At 46.9% G+C, this 21,099-nt stretch overlaps 3 protein-coding genes across 4 annotated transcripts; all 3 read right to left on the reverse strand.

The window, feature by feature from the left end:
• Positions 1-132: 132 nt before the first annotated feature.
• On the reverse strand, positions 133-2,130 carry LOC3291240 (polyadenylate-binding protein). The gene is made up of 4 exons (XM_564450.4): positions 1,545-2,130; positions 1,309-1,462; positions 629-1,234; positions 133-549 (listed from the first exon to the last, which is right to left on the reverse strand). Exons 2-4 carry the CDS (start codon positions 1,421-1,423, stop codon positions 308-310), a joined length of 963 nt encoding a protein of 320 aa, XP_564450.2. The 5' UTR covers positions 1,424-1,462; positions 1,545-2,130; the 3' UTR covers positions 133-307.
• A 150-nt stretch (positions 2,131-2,280) lies between these two features.
• Positions 2,281-12,004, reverse strand: LOC1270836 (polyadenylate-binding protein). 2 transcript variants are annotated; one of them, XM_061656916.1, is made up of 4 exons: positions 11,488-12,004; positions 10,790-11,257; positions 5,896-7,377; positions 2,281-5,725 (listed from the first exon to the last, which is right to left on the reverse strand). In XM_061656916.1, exons 2-4 carry the CDS (start codon positions 10,980-10,982, stop codon positions 5,469-5,471), a joined length of 1,932 nt encoding a protein of 643 aa, XP_061512900.1. In that variant the 5' UTR covers positions 10,983-11,257; positions 11,488-12,004; the 3' UTR covers positions 2,281-5,468. The 2 variants fall into 2 exon arrangements, with proteins under 2 accessions (XP_061512900.1, XP_309558.4); XM_309558.4 differs by having other exon boundaries at positions 10,790-11,254; positions 11,488-11,989.
• A 2,010-nt stretch (positions 12,005-14,014) lies between these two features.
• Positions 14,015-20,716, reverse strand: LOC3291239 (uncharacterized). Its single transcript, XM_564447.4, has 2 exons — positions 19,444-20,716; positions 14,015-16,210 (listed from the first exon to the last, which is right to left on the reverse strand). The coding sequence occupies exons 1-2, from the start codon at positions 19,858-19,860 to the stop codon at positions 15,179-15,181; spliced, it is 1,449 nt and encodes a 482-aa protein (XP_564447.3). The 5' UTR covers positions 19,861-20,716; the 3' UTR covers positions 14,015-15,178.
• Between the last annotated feature and the right edge of the window lie 383 nt (positions 20,717-21,099).

The raw sequence follows: 21,099 nt of genomic DNA on the forward strand, positions 1-21,099 counted from the left end.
GAAGTGTTTCAAGCTGGTTTTAAAAATTAAATTCAAAATGTTGACTAAATAAAAGCCAAACATTTGCTATTTCACATGGCAAAGCAAAGAATGTACAACTAAAGCTAAATAAGATAGGCCTGCAGCAAGTTATTGGATTTTGTGAAATATATTATCTGTTAAATGATTGAATACAATGAACTAGAAGTGTGAACAGGCAGGATTGGGCTTGGGCCATGCTTGCGAGAAAGCATTCCAGAGCCACATTTGATAACGAATGATAAACTAATTCTACCCCTCATATACTTCCCCATAAGGGCACAAACTCTTACAGAAGCCGTAGTCGCTCAATTGACGCTGACTCTACCTTTGCAATAAGGCGTTCGGCGGCCTCTACCTTCTGCTTAAGCAAATTCGGCTGGTCCAGCATCAAGGACAGCTGCGCATTATCAAACTCGAGCAGTAGTTGTACGATCTGTTCACGTTTCTCTGGAAAAACGCCTCGCACAGCCGTACTCAACCGGATGGCAAACGATTGTTTCTCACGTGCGGCATCGTCCGACGTCGGAACTGAAAACAGACCCCAAAGAGGTTCGATTATTTACAGGAACATCTTGCAGCACCGTTAATCAAAGTTTGCGCTACCCACCGAGAGGAAGGGGAGACACATCGTTCAGTGTGGTTGCACTGGTGGACGAATCATCTGGTTTAAAGTAGGTGTCAAACTTTTCCTTCCGCAGTTCGCTCTTCGTTTTTACGTATTCCACCGTTAGACGATTCCCTAGCACGCGGGCACCATTTAGGTTCGCGATCGCAAGAGCGGCATGTTCGGACTTGTGGAAGCAGACGGTGGCCATGCCCGACGGGTAGCCCCGGTCGATGCCGCGCTCGTCCATTACCAAGTTCGCGTACTTGACGCTGCCCTGCGTCGCGAACAGCTGGAGCAGCTGCTTCCATGTTACATCTTCCGGAAGATGCTTAACGTACAGCACATTTTTCTGCACCACCGTCGCGTGAAGACGCTTCCCGTTCGGAAACTGGTGCTTGCCGTGCAGCTCCGCCACCGCTTTCACCGCATCTTCTTCGAGCTTGAAGTTGACAAAGCCAAAGCCGCGACTCTTGCCATCTCGCATGATGATGCGATGGCTGGTGATGCAGCCAAACCTCATGAACAGGTTACGCAGCTCCGAGGCTGTAAAGTTTTCTGGGAAATCCTTCACATACACCTGCGTATCACTATCAGTAGGGGGATTTTCTGTAGGGATTCATGAACCATTTACCCTAATTAGATAGCTCACTCGAGATGGCAATCTTATGAGTGTTTAATACCTTTCGAAGTTCCGCTACTTTTGGGGCCGGTTTGGGAGGACAAAGTGTAGGATGGCCTGAGATAAATCCGCCTTCCATCGGAACGGTCGACACGGTGGAAACGATGCATAAACATTTTATCAAAATTCGATAGATTTTTGGAATGCTGGTAATACTGAAACACGAAGAATGATTCATAAAATGTTCATATCTCAACACATATATAAACAACATTCGCGCATTCAAACCTTACTTACATTGTTTCCGCTAGCACTGTGTGTTCAAACTGATGAACTAAGCACGGTCGGTGCAGATTGAAGTTCAGATAAGAGCCAACTTGCTCAGAGACCACTCGAGCGCACGCTGCTTTTCTTTATCAACGCAAGCGAGTTAGTTTTGGGAGCGCTCCAACAATGCGCGACAACTTGTAGGCACGGCTACACTTTTACAAGTGCCACAAGTTACAGGTCTCACTAGCGCCCCCTAGCGGAGGTCTTCCGAGCACAAGACTTGTCAAAACGTTTTGGAATTACAGTTGTCTCCTTGCACTACAGTGGAGTTGTTAACTTCAATTCCTGATAGATGTCTTGTTGCCTTCAATTCCTGATTAGAAATTGGGATCTTGGAAAATGTGTCAACTCGGCTCTACCTCACGTACGTGCTTAATCTTGATACGAGAACAAATCCATAATCTGGCCATCGTTCAGTTTTGTGCCGACCATCTTCTACTCTTCTCAGACCCTACAAAGTCTGCTCTTGTCATCCGTAGTCATAACAACGATGTACTTGTACGTCTGGAGTCAGTGCTTCCTTAGGTAGATATACTCACCTCAGATCTGTAGGTACATTCTTGTAATCCGAAATACATTAATTCTTTAATTAAACTCATCTAAGGACCTTTAAAGGACGAAAGGATTTTTCCATTCAAACAATTTATCCTATAAAAGTATGCATCTTTCTTTCGTATCAAAATCAGCTTTTGCGGTGAAAGCATTTCCGGATCTTATCGTTTTTTATTGAAATTGATAAACATTTTTGCGTTGGTATTTGTTGGAAAAAATTTCATCTCATACAATTTAGAGTAGCCCGGATATTTTAAATTTTCTTAACTGAAACACGTTATTATCCTTCTTCGCAGCGAGAGACCGTGCTGCCCGCTGTCCGACTGAGTTGCTTTTGGTTGGCGCACGCCACACTCGACGCACAGATCTAGTTAGCAATGATTCTACTACCAGCCAGCCAGCCAGCCAGCCAGCCAGCGGCAGCAGGATTGATCTTTCGATTCCAACTCGTTCTCTAAACTGATGTTGTTCTCCCGAAGAAGTGTGTTTGTTGTTGTTCTCGTCTGATGAAAACAGTTTTTCATCCCCATCCGCGTAGGTTTTTTCGTGCCTTTGCTGGCAACATTAACCTATCATCCGGATGGTTTTACTCCCCTGCACTCCTATCTCTCTCTCTCACTGTGATGACCGCAGTGACACACAGTGCTGCGCAATAGCTCGCTGAAAGATGTTCGGTACAAACAGTCATCCATATCCATCCACGTGTCTCTCCAGCGCACACGTTCTTCTTGGCGAGAGATGTGAAATTTTGTGCACAGGTTGGAGGTGGAAACATTACTCTTTCCATCCCAAAAAAACAAATCCTGTGATTGCGTGCTTTGCTAAACGTAAAAATGGTTTGCCGCGACTTTCTTCTGCTGGGTCTTCTCTTTACTCTTGAAAAGTGAAATTTACGTGGATTCTTCGCGCCCTTCTCTCGTTCTCTTCTAATCTTTCAGTTTTAGTTGATCTCATTTGTCTAGTGGTTGCTGCAAATAGCCATTGCAGAGTCATTATTGTGGTATTGTGTTTCCATGCACACCTTTTACACACTTCTGCCCTGCTTCACTCACTCGGGGTACACGCGGCAAGGAGTGTGTCGTCCTCTACTTGGTTGGAGAAAGAAGGTTTAAAAATCTAGATTTTGACAAAGCTACCTTGGGAGGCCTACGGGGGAATACTATTTTCATAGAAAAAAAGGGAAAATATTCCATTTTGTTCATTTCTATCGGAAATATTAACCCTGAACTGAAAACTGTGTCTCTACTATCTCCAAACTATGATAATGGCGGGAGCCATCGAAAAGATCGAACCCTCAAAAAGCGTCGAAACCGATTCTCTCACGAAAGGAGATTCTACAACAAGCAAAAACCCTACAGTCAAACAAAAAAGGATGAACAAAATGCAAAGAATCCATTTGCGCTGACTAAGACAAGGAGACGACGATCACCTCGTCGTGTGATCTGCTTCTAACCGCACATAAAAAAGCACACGCCACCTATCGTTTTAATGAAGAACAGATACAAATTTCTCTCCTAATGTATCATACTCTCTTACTTTCGCTTTCACTCGTCCCGTGTTTCATCATATATGTCCCTTTTTTGTTTTGTAGAATTTTCTTCAGTTGCAAGTTTTTCAGTTTTTTTTTTTCTATTGTTATTTTTATCCCATTTTCTCGTGCCTAATTGTTGCATTTCTTCCGTCTGGCTGTAGTTCCCTAGTTTCTTGCTTCTATCATCCGCTTTCAACCCAACTCCTACTCCCTCCTCCTCCTCCTCACGCGTGTTATCCTCATCGCGTGTTTACCACCACATACCACTCTTCTTCGTCCTCTTCTCTCTTTCTCTCTATCCGCTTCTTCCACACGTAAGTTTTTCTCTTTTTTGTTTTTATATATGTTTGTTTTCACTTTTTTTGTTATTTTTCAATTTTTTGCTTGTTTATTTCTCGTTTACATCATTTTAAAGACTGTCGCATCGGTTGTTCCGTTGTATCTCTTTGAAATAAGGATCGCTTCTTTTTTTGTTTTGTTGCTGTTGCTGTTGCATAAGAACATTCCCAATCGTATGGTTGTGTTTGGCTCACATTTTTTGCGTTTTTTGTTTTCTTCTTTTTGTAACCTTCTCTTCTCGCTAGTTGGTCGGATACTACCTACTACCCTACAGTACACGCGACTACACTGTACTGCTGTGCTTTTTTCACGTAAAAGTTCAGAATTGTTTTTCATAAACTTTTGCAATAATCTTCACACAACATATGCGGCTTGGCAGAGACAGAAAAGTTTAATTTCCATACTTTCTACTGCTGCTTCACGCATTTTTGTAGTAGTTTCTCCTTGTTGTTTCAAAAAGTGTTTCTGCAAGTTACTCTTTTAGCACATTTCACTTGTCCTGACAAAGTTTTGTTTCCATGGTTCAATTATTGAAGGTACTCTCTCTTCTCTTTCAATCTTTGTAGACATTTTTTTCTGTTGTTTACTGTTTTTTTCCTCAATTTTCTGTTTTTCTCTTTTGCTACTGTGCTTGCTCTTGTGTCGCTTTTTTTGCTTTTTTCTCTTCTTCTACATCGACCACCACCCATCTCTCATTTGTTATTTTCTTCTTTTTCTGCTCCATCGTGTCAAGAGGATGATGATTTCATTTCTATTTTGCAATCTTTTTTCAGTTACCTTTTTCATCAGTTACGATTTTTATAATTTGTTTTCCATTTTTTTGTAGATTTTTTCGTATATATATATATACTTCATACATATATTTTTGCATAATATATTTGATAGATTATATTATCTCATAATAAGAGGTTTTGCAGCATGTGCGCAAAGTGCTCCGCATAAAAAGCTGGGAAATCGTTTTAGCGCTGTTTACGAGTAAATGACATATTCAATATTATAGTATGAATAATGAAAAAAAAATTAAATCGAGCGCCATCTCCCCACCCTCATTCAGGTGAACACAAAACTCCACCACACTCATGTATCTTTTTGCGAGTTCGTCCGTCGTGCCCATCAATTGCCCTCCGCTACAGAACACACGCAAGAATATTATACACACAATCCCGCAACCGTGAATATATAGTGCAAAAATGGGGTTCGTTTAATTGAATTTACCTAACATCCACCCGCGGCATGTGACATCTTCCATCATCGTACATACATCTGAGGGGGGTGTGCGCGGCAATGTTGGATTGATTTGAAACGCCTCGACAAAACGAACGCACACACTAAATAATCATGAAGAGGAGGGTGGTTCTTCTCTAACAAGGGGCGGTGGTTGTGGTCCGTGTCCAACTGAGCCGCGAGCGGGGGGAGACGACGTCGCTTCCAGCTGCGCCGCTGCTGCTGCTAGGCGGAGGGTTCGTCGCTTAGTTGGTTTGGGCCGAAGACTTCTGGTGAGCCTGCAGCACAGCCACAGCCTCCTCAGCCTTCGCGTTGAGCGACTCCTTATGCTCCAGCATGTGCAGCAGCTCCGAGTTGTCGATCTCGAGCAACATGCCCGTGATTTTGCCGGCAAGGTTCGGATACATGAGCTCGATCAGCGGGAACAGCCGCTCGCCAAGCATCTGCTTCTGTTCAGCCGGCTGAGCAGCAGCCAGCATGCTGGTGGTAAGCGGTTCTTGACCTGGAGATGATACAGAAATGGGGAAATAGTGTAAATAAAAGGTTAAAAATAGAATAATAGAACCTTTTGCAAAAGCAATTGCGCTGCGAAAACATCTCTCGCCTCAAAAGGAAGCATTCTAAAGCTCCCCATTCTATCTAAAACAACCATCACTACCACTATTCGCTTACCTTTAACGATGACAGCCTGCTGAGCAACGGGTTGAGCTGGGATCGGCACCGGCTGCGGCACCTGCGGATTGCGCATGGACTGCGTGAACTTGTAGTTGGGCGTGCGGGCCTGTCCGGCGGCCAGCTGCGGCGCAACCGGGCGCGTCTGCATGTTGGCCGCGGTCTGCTGGCCGGTGATCGGGCGCGCCGCATTGCGCATGGCGGCCGAGTTGGCCTGGGCCGACTGGGCGTTCGGGGCCTGCTGGTTGGCGCCGCGCACATTACCCGCCTGGCGGTACTGGTTGTTGGCGACGTGGGCCGCCGTCATGGCCGGGTAGCCGCCGGCCGGTGCATTGGCCGCCACGTTCTGGTTGCCCGCGTTCGGGCGCATCTGGGCGTTGGCGGACCAGCGGGGCGCGGTACGCACCGGCGCCACCTGCGGCCCGTAGAAGCGCTGCGGTTGGGCGATGGTCGGCATGAAGTAGCTGCCGCTCTGCTGGTACACCTGCCCGATGTGCTGCATGCGCAGGCTGTTCACGCGCTGAATGTACTGGCTGGCCAGGTGCGACTTGCGCTCCTCCTTGCGCTGGGCCAGCGCGACGTACAGCGGCTTGCTGCCGACGATGCGGCCGTTCATTTCCGTCACCGCCTTGGTCGCCTCGTCCGGCGCGGAGAAGCACACGAAGCCGAAGCCCTTCGAGCGGCCCTCGTCCAGCATCACCTTGGCCGAGGTGATCGTACCGTACGGGGCGAACTCCTTGCGCAGCCGCTCGTCGTCGATCGTGTCGTCCAGGTTCTTCACGTACAGGTTGACGCCGTGGTAGCGCGTCAGGCGCTCCATCTTCAGCTGCTCGAACCGGCGCTTCAGCTCCATCTGGCGCTCGTTCTTCTTCTGGGCGCGGCCCACGTACAGCACCTTGCCGTCGCTCAGCTCCTTACCGTTCAGCTTCTGCACCGCCTCCTCCGCGTCCTCCGGCTTCTCGAACGCGACGAAGCCGAAGCCGCGGCTCTTGCCGTCCTTCGTCATCACGCGGTGGCTCGTGATCGGGCCGAACTTCTCGAACATGTCGCGCAGCGCCTCCTCGGTCAGATCCTCGCCGAAGTTCTTCACGTACACGTTCGTGAACAGCTTCGCCTTCTCGCCGAGCTCCTTCTCGCGCTCCTTGCGCGAGATGAAGCGGCCGACGTACACCTTCTTCTCGTTCAGCAGCATGCCGTTGACCTTCTCGATCGAGGTGTTGGCCGACTCCTCCGTCTCGAAGTGCACGAACCCGTACCCCTTGCTCTGGCCCTTCTCGTCCTGCGCCACCTTGCAGCTCAGGATGTTGCCGAACGCGGAGAACGTGTCGTACATCGCCTTGTTGTCGATCTTTTTGTCCAGGTTCTTGATGAACACGTTGCCGACGCCGGACTTGCGCAGCGACGGGTCACGCTGCGACCACATGATGCGGATCGGGCGGCCCTTGATCGGGTCGAAGTTCATCGTATCCAGTGCACGCTCGGCTGCAATTGATTGGGATAAAATACAAACAGCAGGATTAGTATTATGTGTCATAAACTTCGTACACGAAAATGCATAGAGGATTTATATTTTATTTAAACGAATTTGTCGATGAAAGTAAATATTATCACAACAACTTTATTCAAATAGGAAACATAAAAACCAAACAGGAAAAGGTATGAGTCACACAAAAAATGACATACACCTAACGGAAAAAAAGCGACTGATAGCATCGACATTTATTTGATATACATCTACACAATGACACACACAAAAACACGGGGGACGGAAGTGATTGCAATGTAGTCGATGATGGAAGCGTTTCACAATCGAAGCATTAGCGCCACACACAGCACCATTTGCTCTACCATCATACATGTAGCATAATTACATTAAATTGTCCTCTTCCCATTACTGCTGGCCAGTGTAGCAATTGCATCATTTACGGGACATACAAATGCACCATACAAATGTCCCCCCTGCCATCGTAAATAATCGCTCTTAGGGAATGGGGAAGCTGTAGGCCGACCCCATCATCCCGCCATCATTTCCCCTATCGGGGCATATAATTGAACAGCATACACACACACACACACACACACACACACACACACACACACACACTCACACGCGCGCTAATGGTGTGATGGAAACTAATTATATCGATTCATTTTCCAATCCCAGGACATCACACGATCAAAATGTGCATTTGTACTCCGACATGAAGGTAACTCTGCCGCCTCTGCCCCACACCGGATCACATTCCATTGCGAATGCATATGTTTATGGATTGATTTTTCCCTTCTTCTTTTTTTCGCTAGAAATAACATATTTAGGGGGAGGCGATGTGTCTAGCTGCAGAAAAAAAAAATCAACATGGTTGTGCGCACTGTGTATCCCTTTTTCATTCAGTTCAACATTCAACATCGGAACAGTGTAAAAACGGTTTCAAATTATGAAACTGACATTACCTTTAAATGGTTTTTAAGCGGACGAAGACCGATTAGTCTCTGCAACAATTATTTCAACAAAAAAAGGGTAGAATAAAAGCATTACAAAACGCACATTCCTTAGATGTTTGTTTTACATTTAGAGAAAAAAGGCTCACGCATTTCAGTTCAAAAAGTGAAACCGTCACGTAACACAACAACAGCACACAATCCATTCCCCACACGAAACTATCGCTGTCCACATAAAGGCTTCACGCACCAGCCTGCGCGCCTCTCCCTTTCCCGTCATCCCTCATCCACGAACGACGAGCCAGCAACAAAACTCGCCACAAAGTTGTTGGAATGTGTGGCAGAGGCCAGCCAGCAGCGGCGTGCGGTTTTGAGACCGACAAACATGTTGAAAGTGAAGATTAATTCGTAGCCCCCCCCCCCCCTGAGGGCGACACAACAGTCCTCCCCCCTCTTCCCTTGGTCGTCGTCGTCTCGTGGTTGCTGCTTAGTCAGTCGGGGGATGGGTGTTCGAGGGCTCTCTCTTCGTTTGCACCACGATCATCATCACATACTTCTTCTTGGATTGGGTTTTGAGGTCTTTTTTAGTCCTAAAAATTGTAAAATAATGTACAAACAACAATTGTTTCATCTCCAAACACAGTCAGGACACATACACACGTCGCCGCGGGCATTTTGTCGTCATAAAGGTGCAATCGAGCGCGAGAGCGGGTGAATGTTGTTGACCAGCTCTCCCCCCTCCCTTCTTCTTTGGTTTGTCATTGATTGGCAGGCAGATCTCCCCCTCTCAATCTCACCTGCCTTCTTTTACCCTTTTTGCGCGCATTTATTGTATGGCTAAACTATTTCTAGCGGGAGGGAAAGGAGGCGGAATCCCTTCTCTCTTCGCCACCCAAGGACAACCGCTTTTGGGTACGAATTTTCCCTCGACGCGCATTTTGTTGCGTTATTTGTGTACGCTGTGAATTTGTGGTTTAGTTGCATTTGTTTGATTTTGAATTAACGATTATTTTGTATTAAACTTTCGATAGAAAAGGAAATTTAAAAATTAAAGCCGAGGAGGGTCATTTTCCTTTGGCTTACAGGGTTTCCCACGATTTATTGGTCAGTTCCCATGATTTTTTGGTGCGTTCCCACGATTTTTTGGTTGTATCCCATAGATTTTTGGTTCGATCCTATAATTTATTGGTATTTTCCGATTGGATATCAATACAATTAGACCAAAAAATTCTGGGAAACGACCAAAAAATCGTGGGAACGCACCAAAAAAATATGGGAATCCACCAAAAATTGATGGGAACCAACCAATATATCGTGGGAAACCCTGTAAGGGAGCGTTACAAAGATAACAATTGCAACCCTGATTCTCCATTGAAGTCGTCTCGAAGGGTTTCTAATACGAACCGACCACTAACCGAGTGCCAAGTTTAGCGCAATTGATAAAGCCCCCCCTGGGTGGTGGTGCCCCTGGAAACAGTGTGTGCTACGCCCGTGTAAATCCATAACCCCGTTCCTTACACCCTTATCGCAACACAAAATGGTATTACACACCATTCGATAAGCGCAATGGTTGATTTTTATCGCAATGGGAATCGTAATTGGAAAATTATATTTTCTCATTGGTTCATTAGAAAACGGTCAGCAAGATTTTTGCTAAATGGTTTCACGTTTAAAAAGCAACTGATTTTGTTTTCCACCAACCGACAAATCTCAATGACGGCGATGTGGAATTTACAACCGATTTCCTGCAACGTGGTCCGAAACGATTTTCTCCCTCGTGTGTCTCACACGTTGTCACTTTCCTGTGCTCACCTGTTTTCGGGGGGAACAATCAAACCCCCCCCCCCCCTTTAGCCTACTCCGCCACGACACTTTCAACGTCCTTGTCATGTTTCTCTCTTTTCCCTGTACCTGTAAAATGTATTTTACCCCCCCCCCCTCCCTCCCATCCAAACAAAACACAGGTTTATCCCCCACATTCCCCACTGGATGAATGTTGCGTCGTGGCAAAGAAATCTCCCCGTGTTTCGTGGCTCCTTCGATCGCATTGGAAAAGAAAACGAGAAATTTACCCACCAAAATGAGCTTCCCGTGCGACACGCCAGAGGGAGCCGCCTCAACAAAAACGAGCGAGCGAGACAGGGAAAAACCCCCGTCACGATGACGATAGTACTGTTCTGTGTGAGAGGAAGCGAGACACACAAAACACACATACACACACATACGGGTTGCTTGCAACATGGCGGCGTAACAGTGTGCATGGGAATGAAAAAAAAAAAACGACGGAATGACGTAGCCGTCGGATCTAGAGAAAGCACGTGTACCGGACGTTCATCATTCTGCTCCGGCGCTAACCCACACACACACAAACACTCGTTTTTGCCGGTTCTAGAGCGAAAAGGGCACAATGCTGCGAATAGAATGATGGGATGGAAAAAACGGCATTATTACTCACCATCGGCGGGCTGCTGGAAGTTGACGTACGCGTAGCCGAGGGAGCGGCGTGTGATCAGGTCGCGGCAGACGCGAATCGACAGGACCGGGCCGGCCGACGAGAACTTCTCGAACAGCGTCGCCTCGGTAATGTCCGAGTGCAGGTCGCCCACGTACAGCGAGGCCATCTGGTAGTTCGGTGCGCCGGGATTCATCTTGTGTGCTGCTGCTGCTGATTACTGCCTTTTCTTTTCTATATCTGTGTTCAGAGACTTTCACTCGACTTATTCAGCGGTGCGCACACAAACACACACACACACACACGTTCACGGGGCACGTGGGTTGCTCTCGTTCGATGACCACCGAACACACCACCGGAAATCCACGCAGAAGGGATCCGATTCGAAAAAATATTCCAATCACGAAGTACGCGCACTCACACTGTGTTTGTTGGTGTTGGTGGACACGTTGTTGCTGCTACGTTTCGCTTCTGGCCGAACCACACACGCAAGCGAGCGCCGTACCGTGGAGAGGAAGAAAGAGAGAAAGAGAGGAGGGAAAGTGTGTAAGTTTTGCTTTCGAAAAGAAAAACGGGGGCTACCGCGCCCGGTGATGGGGCTACTGCTGCTTTGCTGCTGGCGCAGTGTGACAGCTTGCTGGATGAAGTACTTGATGGTGAGACAAGGAGGACGAAGGGGGGGATGAGGTGGAGATGCTTACTTTTGATGCACCGCGCGTTGTCAACCACACGGAACTTCTTTTGCTTCTTGCTTCCAAATGCCGAGACGCTGAGAATGGTTCGCCGTAGTAGCAGGGTGCGGGGGGAGAGGGCTGAGCGCTGACGTCGACGGTCGAATTTTTTCTTTCTTTCAATTTCTCACGCACGACTTCGTTTGTTCGCACTGCACACGCACACACGCACACTCGCACTGTTGGCAATCTCTTCTTTTTTTGCGAAATGAAAAAATACGGCTGGGTAAAAGTGGGGGGTTTTTGTGTGTTTTGCTTGGTTTTTCACAGTTTTGCGATTTTTTTGGGGGTAGATTTTTTGATTTTTTATGATTTTTTTGTGTATTTTTGTTGGTATTTTTTTTATTCACAAAAAAATGTGAGTGGTTGTGCGATCCTGTTCCAGAAGCACAACCGCACAACTTCAGCGACACGAGCAAGATGGCAGCGGTACGGCCTGCGACGTGCCCAAGCACTGCCGACGGTGCTCGAAAAACTGCTCGAACGCGCGGCAGGCCACTTCCGCTCAGGTTGGTAAAGCGCGAGCGGTCGAGTACGCTGTGACAGTACGCTGTGCGGCGGCCATGTTGGATGGTGTTTGAATTTGAACAGGAGGACCGTTTTTTTTGGTCGAATGGTTTTATGGTTTTTGTTTTAATATTAGTAAAGGTTCCTGAGCGCTTTTTTAACAGCGTTTTTTTTAAATAAATGCTTTGAATAATTCAACAATTAGTAAGAATTATCTCCATATCACGATGTAGTGATGTGCTCTCTGCAGCGCATCCACGACTGCGATCCGACTCCGACTATTATTAGTCCGATTCCGCCTCCATCAAAATGGGAACCACTTGACCCGCCCGGAGTCGTCCGGAGCAGTTTGGAGTCGTTCGAAGTCGTTCGGAGTCGTTCGGAGTCGTTCGGAGTCGTTCGGAGTCGGAGTCGCCCGGAGACACTTCGTATATGGGCCGGACGACTCCGGACAACTACGACTTCGAATGACTCCGGGCAACTCCGGACCACTCCGTATAATGCAGGGCGGACCTACCTTCCGGAGTCGAATCCGAATTTATCTGAGTCGGATCGGAGTTGATTCCAATTTTTTGCTAACTTTACCCTTCACTAGTTGTATGGGTCGCAGTTGTCCGAAGTCGCCCGGAGTCGTCCAGAGTCGATCGAAGTCGGCCGGAATCGGAGTCGGCCGGAATCGGAGTCGGTCGGAGACAACTGGAGCCGGCCGGTGCAATGTGCTTGTGAGCAGGCAATTCATTCCGTTCTGTGTTTTTTGTCTTTCACTTTGCGGGTGCACTTCGTATACAGCGCGTTGCGTCCACCGACTTCGGACGAGTCCGAACCATTCCGAACAACTTTGAACAAATCCAAAAAACTCAAGACGACTCGGTGCGATTCTGGACGGCTCCGGACAACTCTGGGCGATTCCGGACGGCTCCAGACAACTCCAGACGACTCCGAACGACTACGGATAATGCTAGGTGGATCTACTTTCCGGAGTCGGTTCCAAAATTATCAGAGTCGGATGGGAGTCGACTCTGAATTTTTGCCAAACTTTACCCTTCACTATCACGATGCTCTTTGTAGATAAATAAACAAAAAAATGATTTTTTTTTAAATACATTTCATGCAAAATGTTGAATAAATGACAGCCATTAAAAAAACATTGAAAATTGTGAAGAATATTTCAAAAGTCGCTCAAATTATGGATCGATTTCTTGTCTGATGCCTCTCTGTTGGAAACCAAAGCATACTCAAATCCAAGCAAGCCTAAACACTACGACATCATGAAGTAAAGGTTGAGCTAATCATGCCACAGGAAGAAACCATTGTACTCATATTGCAAGTTTGGGTTTAAAAATGACAAATGAACCTCAACAAAAAATCCAACCGCAAGTAATTAGACAAAAAAAAACACTTACCTTCCCTCCAACACCCGGTCTAATTTCGTAGCGCAAAATTCCACACACACGGGAACGTTCGCGTTTTTCTTTTCCACCTCAAAGTCTCTTCCCTTTTTGCAGCAACGATTTCGGTGGATATTCCTTCACACATTCGTTTCAAACGGCGCATGAAACGAATGCATGAAGGGAACACACCACGATGGGACACGCAGACAGGGATTGGCTTTTCCTCCTACGGATCACACACGCACACGCTGTTGGTTGGTGGTACACGCTTTTGGGAGGCGGTGAAATTTAATTAGCTGTTCCTAGTTGATGTTTTTTTTTCGCTTTTTTTTTTGGGTCCACGCGTCTCCTACTTCCGGGGTTGGAATTTCTGTTTTAAGGCACACACAAAATGCACGATCCACGTCTTGCTTCCAAAAAAACCGAAAAACGAATGCCGAACCACTGCAGCGGACTGCGGCAAACCACTTGGCTGCTGTGATCGATCGACAGGGAGAATAGCAACTGTGCGTCCACCTTGCTTTCATGCTGCACAAGTCGCCGTCGGTTGCCACGGGAAACGTCATCATGTGGGTACGGAAAGGGGACAGACACATCGGTTGAGAGGGATTTGGTTTCTGGGCCGTCCAGCCTCATTCCAGCATTTATCGGCATTTTCCAAACATTATTTTAATTGTGTATTGTTTCGTTTAAGTTAGCTGCACACGCACAATAAGGCTAAATGCTTGTTTGCTTGTTGTTTGCGTTTCTGCTTGCCCCTTAGAGGTGATGACTATGACACGCACCCAATTTGTACCGCAAATCCAGCGTGTATGTCTTCCCATTTCTCATCTCTCACGATCATCACAAAATAAGGTAGAGTTTAACGGTGGAAAAAATAAAAATTATAAAAATAGGAATGATAAGAAAGCTGCTACACGATCATTTACCATTGGTTCTGATTATAAGCTCACAGTACAAACGGCTAAACGGCGTAAAGAAATTCGCAATAATACTAACATTTTGCCCTGCAAGTAACTGCTGCTGTCGGTTACCGTTTTGAAGCTTTACACACGCACTGATTTGGTTTGTTCGACAATAGTTTGGGTTTGTTTTGTTCTTGCTGCTACACTACTAACGGAATGTACAACCCACCCCACGCTGGGGATGCTTGAAAATATGAGATCCAAATGCCTTACCATTGCTAGCCTTACTACATACGTAACGAATTGTATCTTCCCCCTAACAAAGCACAATAGTAAGAAGAGTAGGGAAAGAGTTGAGTTTCTTTTGGAAGCGATACTAGAACGGTACAAATAAAACTAAAACAAAATTAAACTAAGCAGTCCCAGTCAGTTTCGTTAGGTTACAGACGACACGCATACTGTATCTCGAATGGCTTCGTGCTCCCTCTTTCGCTATGGCCTACGCTCACAATAAACCTCTTCCCATTCATAATTGTATGGCAAAATATCGATATCTTGTAATCTAGTTAAGTTAATATGTCACGATTAGCATTTAGCATTAGCCTTTGCTTTGTGTGTGTGTTTTTTCTGGTGCACACCTCATTAGTTTAACGATTTGGTCATAACTAAAACACGCTCTGTTGTAACAAATACACACCCCTCCAGCGAGCTCATCGGCACGCACACTCGGGGACTTCTGATTATCCCTGGCATCCTCTCCTGGATAGGATTGAACTAACAACAAATGTTTTGCACCACCACGTTTGCTACTGTTTCGACATAATCTTGCACATCTTAACTCTACAGCTCGCTTCCCCACTAAACGTAACCACCACTGGAACAACCACGGTGCGCCTCACCGTCAATAAGCGACACGGTAAGCGCTCCGGAGGATAATCGCTGGCGCAGAGAACGTACGGGATCGCCGTCGTTGCGTGCCGTTGACTCCAACGATGACGACCCTGAATCCCCATGGTCGTACCAGCATTGGATGGCTTTCAGTGACGGTACGACATCGATCACTTCCGACAGGGTTGTATCGAAGCTGATTACAATTTCCCTGCCACTATCGTCCTCATCCTCTGGCGCATCGTTCCGAACGTCACTGCTAGCGTCATTTCCATTCGCATCGGGCGCCGTTCTTTGGGACGCCACGGTCACGCAGTTCCCGTTGGCGCTATCGATCGTGCGTGGTGGTACCCACGGGCCGGCACGGTTCGGTGCGACTTGCTCCTTCGTCACACTCGTGCCCTGGCCTTGCAGCATCTGTATGAGGCGGCTTTCGAACGGTTTGACTAGTATCCGGTACGGATCGGGGCCCTCCTCCGTACTGCTCGAGACGACAGCGTCCGACAGCTGCTTGTGAGAACGTTCGTTCCACCACCCATTGCCACCGACTTGCTGGCCATTGCTTTCCTTCAGCGCAAGCGTTCCACGGCGTGCTGTGCACGGTGCGTGCAGCTTTTTCGCGTACGGATGGAGCTGCTGGGCCGGCCTTCCTTCCCAGCCTTCCTCCAAGCTGCCCGTGGTGGAAGATATCTGGCCGTGCTGGTCCGGTTGATGCACGGTACGTTTTTGGGGACGATTTTCCTTATCACCGGCCGGCGGAGGGCAAACGTGGCGATGCGGAGCTTTCGTGCGCGGCTTGTGGGCATGCTGGCGGCGACCGCCGGGCCGGCTGCTGTTGTTGCTGCTGTCGGCGGCGGCTGCCGAGGAGGAGCGGCTCGTCGATGGGGCCGGTTCGTAAGCGCGCGAGCTGCCCGACGAGGTGTTCTGCAGCGAGTACCAATTGATCAGCCAGTTGTTGCAGCTGAAGCAGATGTGTTTGTCCGCGTTATCACCCCGCTCGGCCTGCAGAGTAGGGAATGTGTGTAAAGGTTAGTGGAGTGTTTTTTTTCTCTTTGCTGTGTTCAGTAGCAGGTGAAAGTAGATGTGAAAAAAGGGGGAGCGACACACAGGAAAAATGGGGGGATTCTGAGCGAGTTTAACGGCGAAATGGGAATTTTAAACCGATTTTTTTTTTATTTTTTGTGTCTATAAATAGGAAGGCTAATAAGGTAAGTCTGTAAGACTAATTATTTAAAGATTGTGAATATGTTTAACGGAAGAGGTTTGTTTGCTTTGGAATAAATAAGCTAGACCTTTTGAGTGAATGCTTAGGACACTTTCAATTTAAAATGAGTTTATCTTTTTGAGGAATATTAATCTGTATTTATAATTAAACTGTTTCAAAACCAAAATAATGTGTTCTAATATTAGAGAATTTCTTCTTCTTCTTCTTCTTCTTCTTCTTTTGGCTCAACAACCGTTGCCCGTTGGCCTCTGTACCACTTGTGGGGTTGGCTTTCAATGCAATTTCAGCACGGTCTATTTTTTGGGGCTTGAGCCCATGACGGGCATGCTGTTAAGTCGTACGAGTTGACGACTGTACCATTAGACCGGCTTATTCCTTGCAAAATTCCTTTCGATTCCTTTCTAGAGAATTTCCTAGAAATTCAAATTAATTGCAAAATTCTTCAAAATTTGACCGTTTATTGGTTAGCCAAAAAATACGTCAATAGGACCGATACAGACCAGTTCGAAGGCCTGTGAGCTAGGAGACCTGTGCTACACTGGAATTGATTTTTTGAAGAATTGAAATGCCTAAATGTCAAACGTTCGAATTTGGGAACGATCGTATCGATTGTCAAAATGACATAGATTGGATGTTTCCATGGATGTTTTTTTAACATTTTGCCTTATTGTACGCATAACTGAGCAGGATACTCATGAAATAAATTAAAGCAACCGTTGTATCTAGGCAACGGCAACTATCGTTCCTCTTCGATCGAGTTTGGGAAAGTAGCTGAAGAACATTTTTTGGGTATGCCCTCCACAAACATCCAAGATGCCTATGATTGTAGGAAATGCAAGAAGTTACTTCACAGGAAGTAGGGGAAAGCGGGGCAAAATGGGCATGTTAAGCAGTTTACTGAATATTCCTTTGAATATGCCATAAAACACAATTTTTCTTTCATTATTGCATGCTTCCACCATTTATCTATGGATTTAAATTGCCACATATAATGAAAACAACTTAAAAACACGTAAATAATGTAAAATAAAAGTTGATGTTTTACGAGAAGCATTTTTGACACGCGGGGTAAAATGGGCATATCCCTGGGGCAAAATGGGCATATGTAAACAAACTGTGAAACGTCAAAACACTGGGGCAAAATGGGCCACAACAACTGCGCTTAGGTAATGGTCTATGCTTTTGCGCACGTGTCGTGAAATGTATTTTCGTTCTATCTTTTGTTTTGCTGGTCAGAAAAGCCCTTAAAATTCTTCCAAAAATATGTTATCAAAATTAAAACAGTTTTTACACGTTTAAATCTACAAAATCGATTCTTTTGAAGCTGTGTCTGTTATCATTATTGAGGCGACAAATACAACACCATAGCCTCACCAAACGCCATTTGTCAAAAGTATCTGCCCATTTTGCCCCACGTGAAGCATTTTTGTATTTTATGTTATATTAGTAAAAATACGCATTCGATCGCCTTGCTTTCTTCAGACAAATTGTATAGAAATATCATATCTTTAATAATATATAATGTAAAACTTCAACGCATCCCTGTGACACTGGGTTAAGCTTATTTTCGAAGTGACAAAAATTACATCAATATGCTACTAAACCTTATTTTGCACTTTTCTTGGTTATTTGTTGTGTTAGGGTTATGAAACTTACATGGTGTTCATAGAACACTCTAATGAATACATTTTGAGCATTGGAAAGTATTTTTGTAGTCAAATAATGCTTAAATAGAGGGTGCCCATTTTGCCCCACATGCCCATTTTGCCCCGCTTTCCCCTAACTGTCACTGCCATTGGAGATCCTAGCCAATAATCCAGTAACTGAAGATCCACTTCGAGGGCTAAAACAAGGGTTGACAAGGACAGATACTGGAGTTGAAGAACTAAACCAGCGGATAGTGAGATTACGTAGTACAAAACGAACTCCAATAAAGCATTGAAACCTAAATATTGTGCATCCTGGAATTGAAGACTTCAGCAAGAGCTGTTCCAAACAAAAGATACATAGTTTTAAAACCATGGATCATGGACGACCCGAATCAAGAAAGACGTGTTGGCCAGGGACAGGGAATTTCTAAACAACCCCAGAAACACCTTTTCCAAAAAATGCATGTCCCCTGTCTGTCAATGTAATTGGATACAGCCCCAGACACACAGGCAAACACTTCCCAGTGCTGCCTACTCGTTCCCTTGGTTACGCACCCCTGCTCGATAATCCAATCCCCCCCTCGTTGGATGCGCTACCTGGCCCAATAATGTCGGTTGTAAATTAATAAAGCTAACCTTCAAAGGAAACGATCTTCTAACGGGATCTGCTCGCCGCGGTTATGATCGTCATTGAATGGATTTCCACCCCGCTTGAATGTACAGCTGAAAGGGAGGAGAAGGAGAGCATCACACACAGCCCGGCACAAGAAGGCGGGAAAAGCCTGCCAGCTGTTCTTTTCCTGCGTTCTGTGTCGTTCGCGTTGTCTTCGCGCGCCACATCTTCCCGTGTCCATTCGGGCCACAAGGTGTGTGTGCGTGCGTGTGTGACATAAAATAATATCCTTCCCAGCGCTTACAGCACACCTCCACTCTATTCCTCCCTCCTAGCACCCTCTCCACGTGTTTGGTGGCCCACCGCAGAGGATAGAGACAGAGAGACAGAGCGTGCTACCTATACAACCGTAGGGCGCAGGTCATCAGCAGCGTGAATGGTGTGGAACAATAAAAAAGGGTCCGTTTACACAGACATGCACACGCAAAGGGAGTGCAAAAGAGCAAGTCGTTGTCGATGTAAGCGTATCCCTTCATCCTGTTCATCCCTACGCACAGCCCCGCCAGAAGCAGAGGAAGAAGGGAAAATCGATAATCAAGTCTTCACACAACCAGCCCGACCCATGCACGCCCGTAAAGGAATCCCACAGCCACCTTTTCACGTTTCTTCACCGTTTTCTTTTTGCTGTGTGCGTGGTGTACCTTGTGTGTCCGTGTCCTCCTCCAGAAAAAAAAAATCCTCCACTTACCCGAAACTTGTACTTTTCGTAGATAACGTCCACAATGTTCGGCCCGTTGCGCGGCTCGAAGATGTTGAGGGACAGATTGGTGTAGATGCCGCAGATCAGACAAACGTTCGTCTTGCGCCGCAGCACCGTGCTGGTGGACGTCGTCGTCGTCCCACCGCCCTGGCCGCCCCCGTGCCGGTGCTGATGGGCGGGTGAGGAGGCGTGCGGTTCGTGCGTGCCACCGCCCGCATTAGCACCACCACCACCGTTCGGCTGCTTTTCCACGATATTTCCCTCCGGTCCGTTGGTGGCGGCGGCCTGGCCACTTCCGTCCGAGCCACGGTTCCCAACGTCCGCCGCCTGCCCAGGTTGGTTTGCGGCGGCCGTCGCACCACCCGCATTACTTCCGGCCGTTGAGGACGAGCCACCGCTGCTCATGGTTGTGTCCTTTCAGCACACTCTCCCTTTGCTCGGTGGGAATGCTTTGGAATGTGCGTGCCGCGGACGGTCGTTGCCCTCTGCCGCCTGGGGGCCTATATTTAAATTAAATTAAATCACACTGCCGCTGGTCAGCACTGCCGTTTGCTGTAATCGTAGTAGCCTAATTTTTGCTTTTCGGTTCGGGCAGATTATTGAACCCGTGGCACGGTGACCGTCGTGGAGCGGCTCTCTCTTTTTCTCTCTCTCTCTCTCTCTCTCGCTGTCACTGCACTTGGTGGCCGCACTGCCAGGTCTGCTGTCCCGACGACACCGTTCGTCGTGTGAACTTCGACTACGGACGGAAAACGCGGTGCGGATTCGATCACGTTGTTACTCGCCTTTTTGCTACCGCTCTTGCGCACCGCGCACATAAACACACCGTTCGCTGTCCGTTGTGTGTGTGTATGTTTTTTTTGTCACAGAAAACGACCACTACTACGAAGGCTACTACACGCGCACACCGAGAAACTGTTGTCCGAATTTGTACTCGGCACGCACGCACGCGAATCCTTCAAGCTGAAAGCGAAATTTCGATCCAACCTAATAAAGCGCCAATTGTATGCGCCGCATGATGTGTGTGTGCTGTTTTTTTTTGTTTGTTTGCTGCTGCTGCTGTTGAACTGGCAGACACACGGACCAGGCACGTCCCGCTAGAGCTTTTGCGGCAGCTTTGACTGGCTGTGTGCGGCGGCGGGCCTGCGACAAGGACGACTGAGGCGGGCTGCAGGCTCGCACTGGCCTGCTGCTGCGCAAGCGACCGGGAACGTGCGGGGCAGGCAAAGGGACAGCAGCAAACAGCAGATGTTATTTTTGTGTGCGCCGCACACCGGGACCGGACTATCGTCGGTTCTGGTCATCGAAGTGACAGCTACGAAAAAAAAGGTTTAATTGTTTATAAAAAAATGTTTTAGAGCAAGCACTTAGCGTTGAAGTGAACAAGATACATTTTCAGCAGTGTTTTGAGTTAAATTTTGTAGAAAAATATCTGTTGTTTTCTTACCGATAAACCACAACTACATCAATAAAATTAAAAAGAGTTTGGTAAATTTCGCAATCTAAAATACAAAGAAAAAACTTACTTTGAGCCATTTTTCCGTCAGGAAAGACATCTACCAACCAAAAGGACATTTGCATAGTGATCGACCACAGTGAAAACGTTAAAACTCATCGCTCTGCGGAAGATTTTACGATACAGCA

Source organism: Anopheles gambiae, chromosome 3, assembly GCF_943734735.2.
Source record: "Anopheles gambiae chromosome 3, idAnoGambNW_F1_1, whole genome shotgun sequence".
Classification (NCBI taxonomy): Eukaryota; Metazoa; Arthropoda; class Insecta; order Diptera; family Culicidae; genus Anopheles; species Anopheles gambiae.

What these genes read in the sequence shown, in the direction of transcription:
- LOC3291239 (XM_564447.4), bottom strand. Translation starts at nt 19,860, where the DNA reads ATGAGCAGCGGTGGCTCGTCCTCAACGGCCGGAAGTAATGCGGGTGGT. An exon ending in ACGAAAAGTACAAGTTTCGG is followed by an intron (nt 16,211 to 19,443) that starts GTAAGTGGAGGA and finishes CCTACTCTGCAG; the next exon opens with GCCGAGCGGGGTGATAACGC.
- LOC1270836 (XM_061656916.1), bottom strand. Translation starts at nt 10,982, where the DNA reads ATGAATCCCGGCGCACCGAACTACCAGATGGCCTCGCTGTACGTGGGC. An exon ending in CTTCCAGCAGCCCGCCGATG is followed by an intron (nt 7,378 to 10,789) that starts GTGAGTAATAAT and finishes AATCAATTGCAG; the next exon opens with CCGAGCGTGCACTGGATACG. An exon ending in GCAGGCTGTCATCGTTAAAG is followed by an intron (nt 5,726 to 5,895) that starts GTAAGCGAATAG and finishes TATCATCTCCAG; the next exon opens with GTCAAGAACCGCTTACCACC.
- LOC3291240 (XM_564450.4), bottom strand. Translation starts at nt 1,423, where the DNA reads ATGTTTATGCATCGTTTCCACCGTGTCGACCGTTCCGATGGAAGGCGG. An exon ending in AAGTAGCGGAACTTCGAAAG is followed by an intron (nt 1,235 to 1,308) that starts GTATTAAACACT and finishes GAATCCCTACAG; the next exon opens with AAAATCCCCCTACTGATAGT. An exon ending in TGTGTCTCCCCTTCCTCTCG is followed by an intron (nt 550 to 628) that starts GTGGGTAGCGCA and finishes GTCTGTTTTCAG; the next exon opens with TTCCGACGTCGGACGATGCC.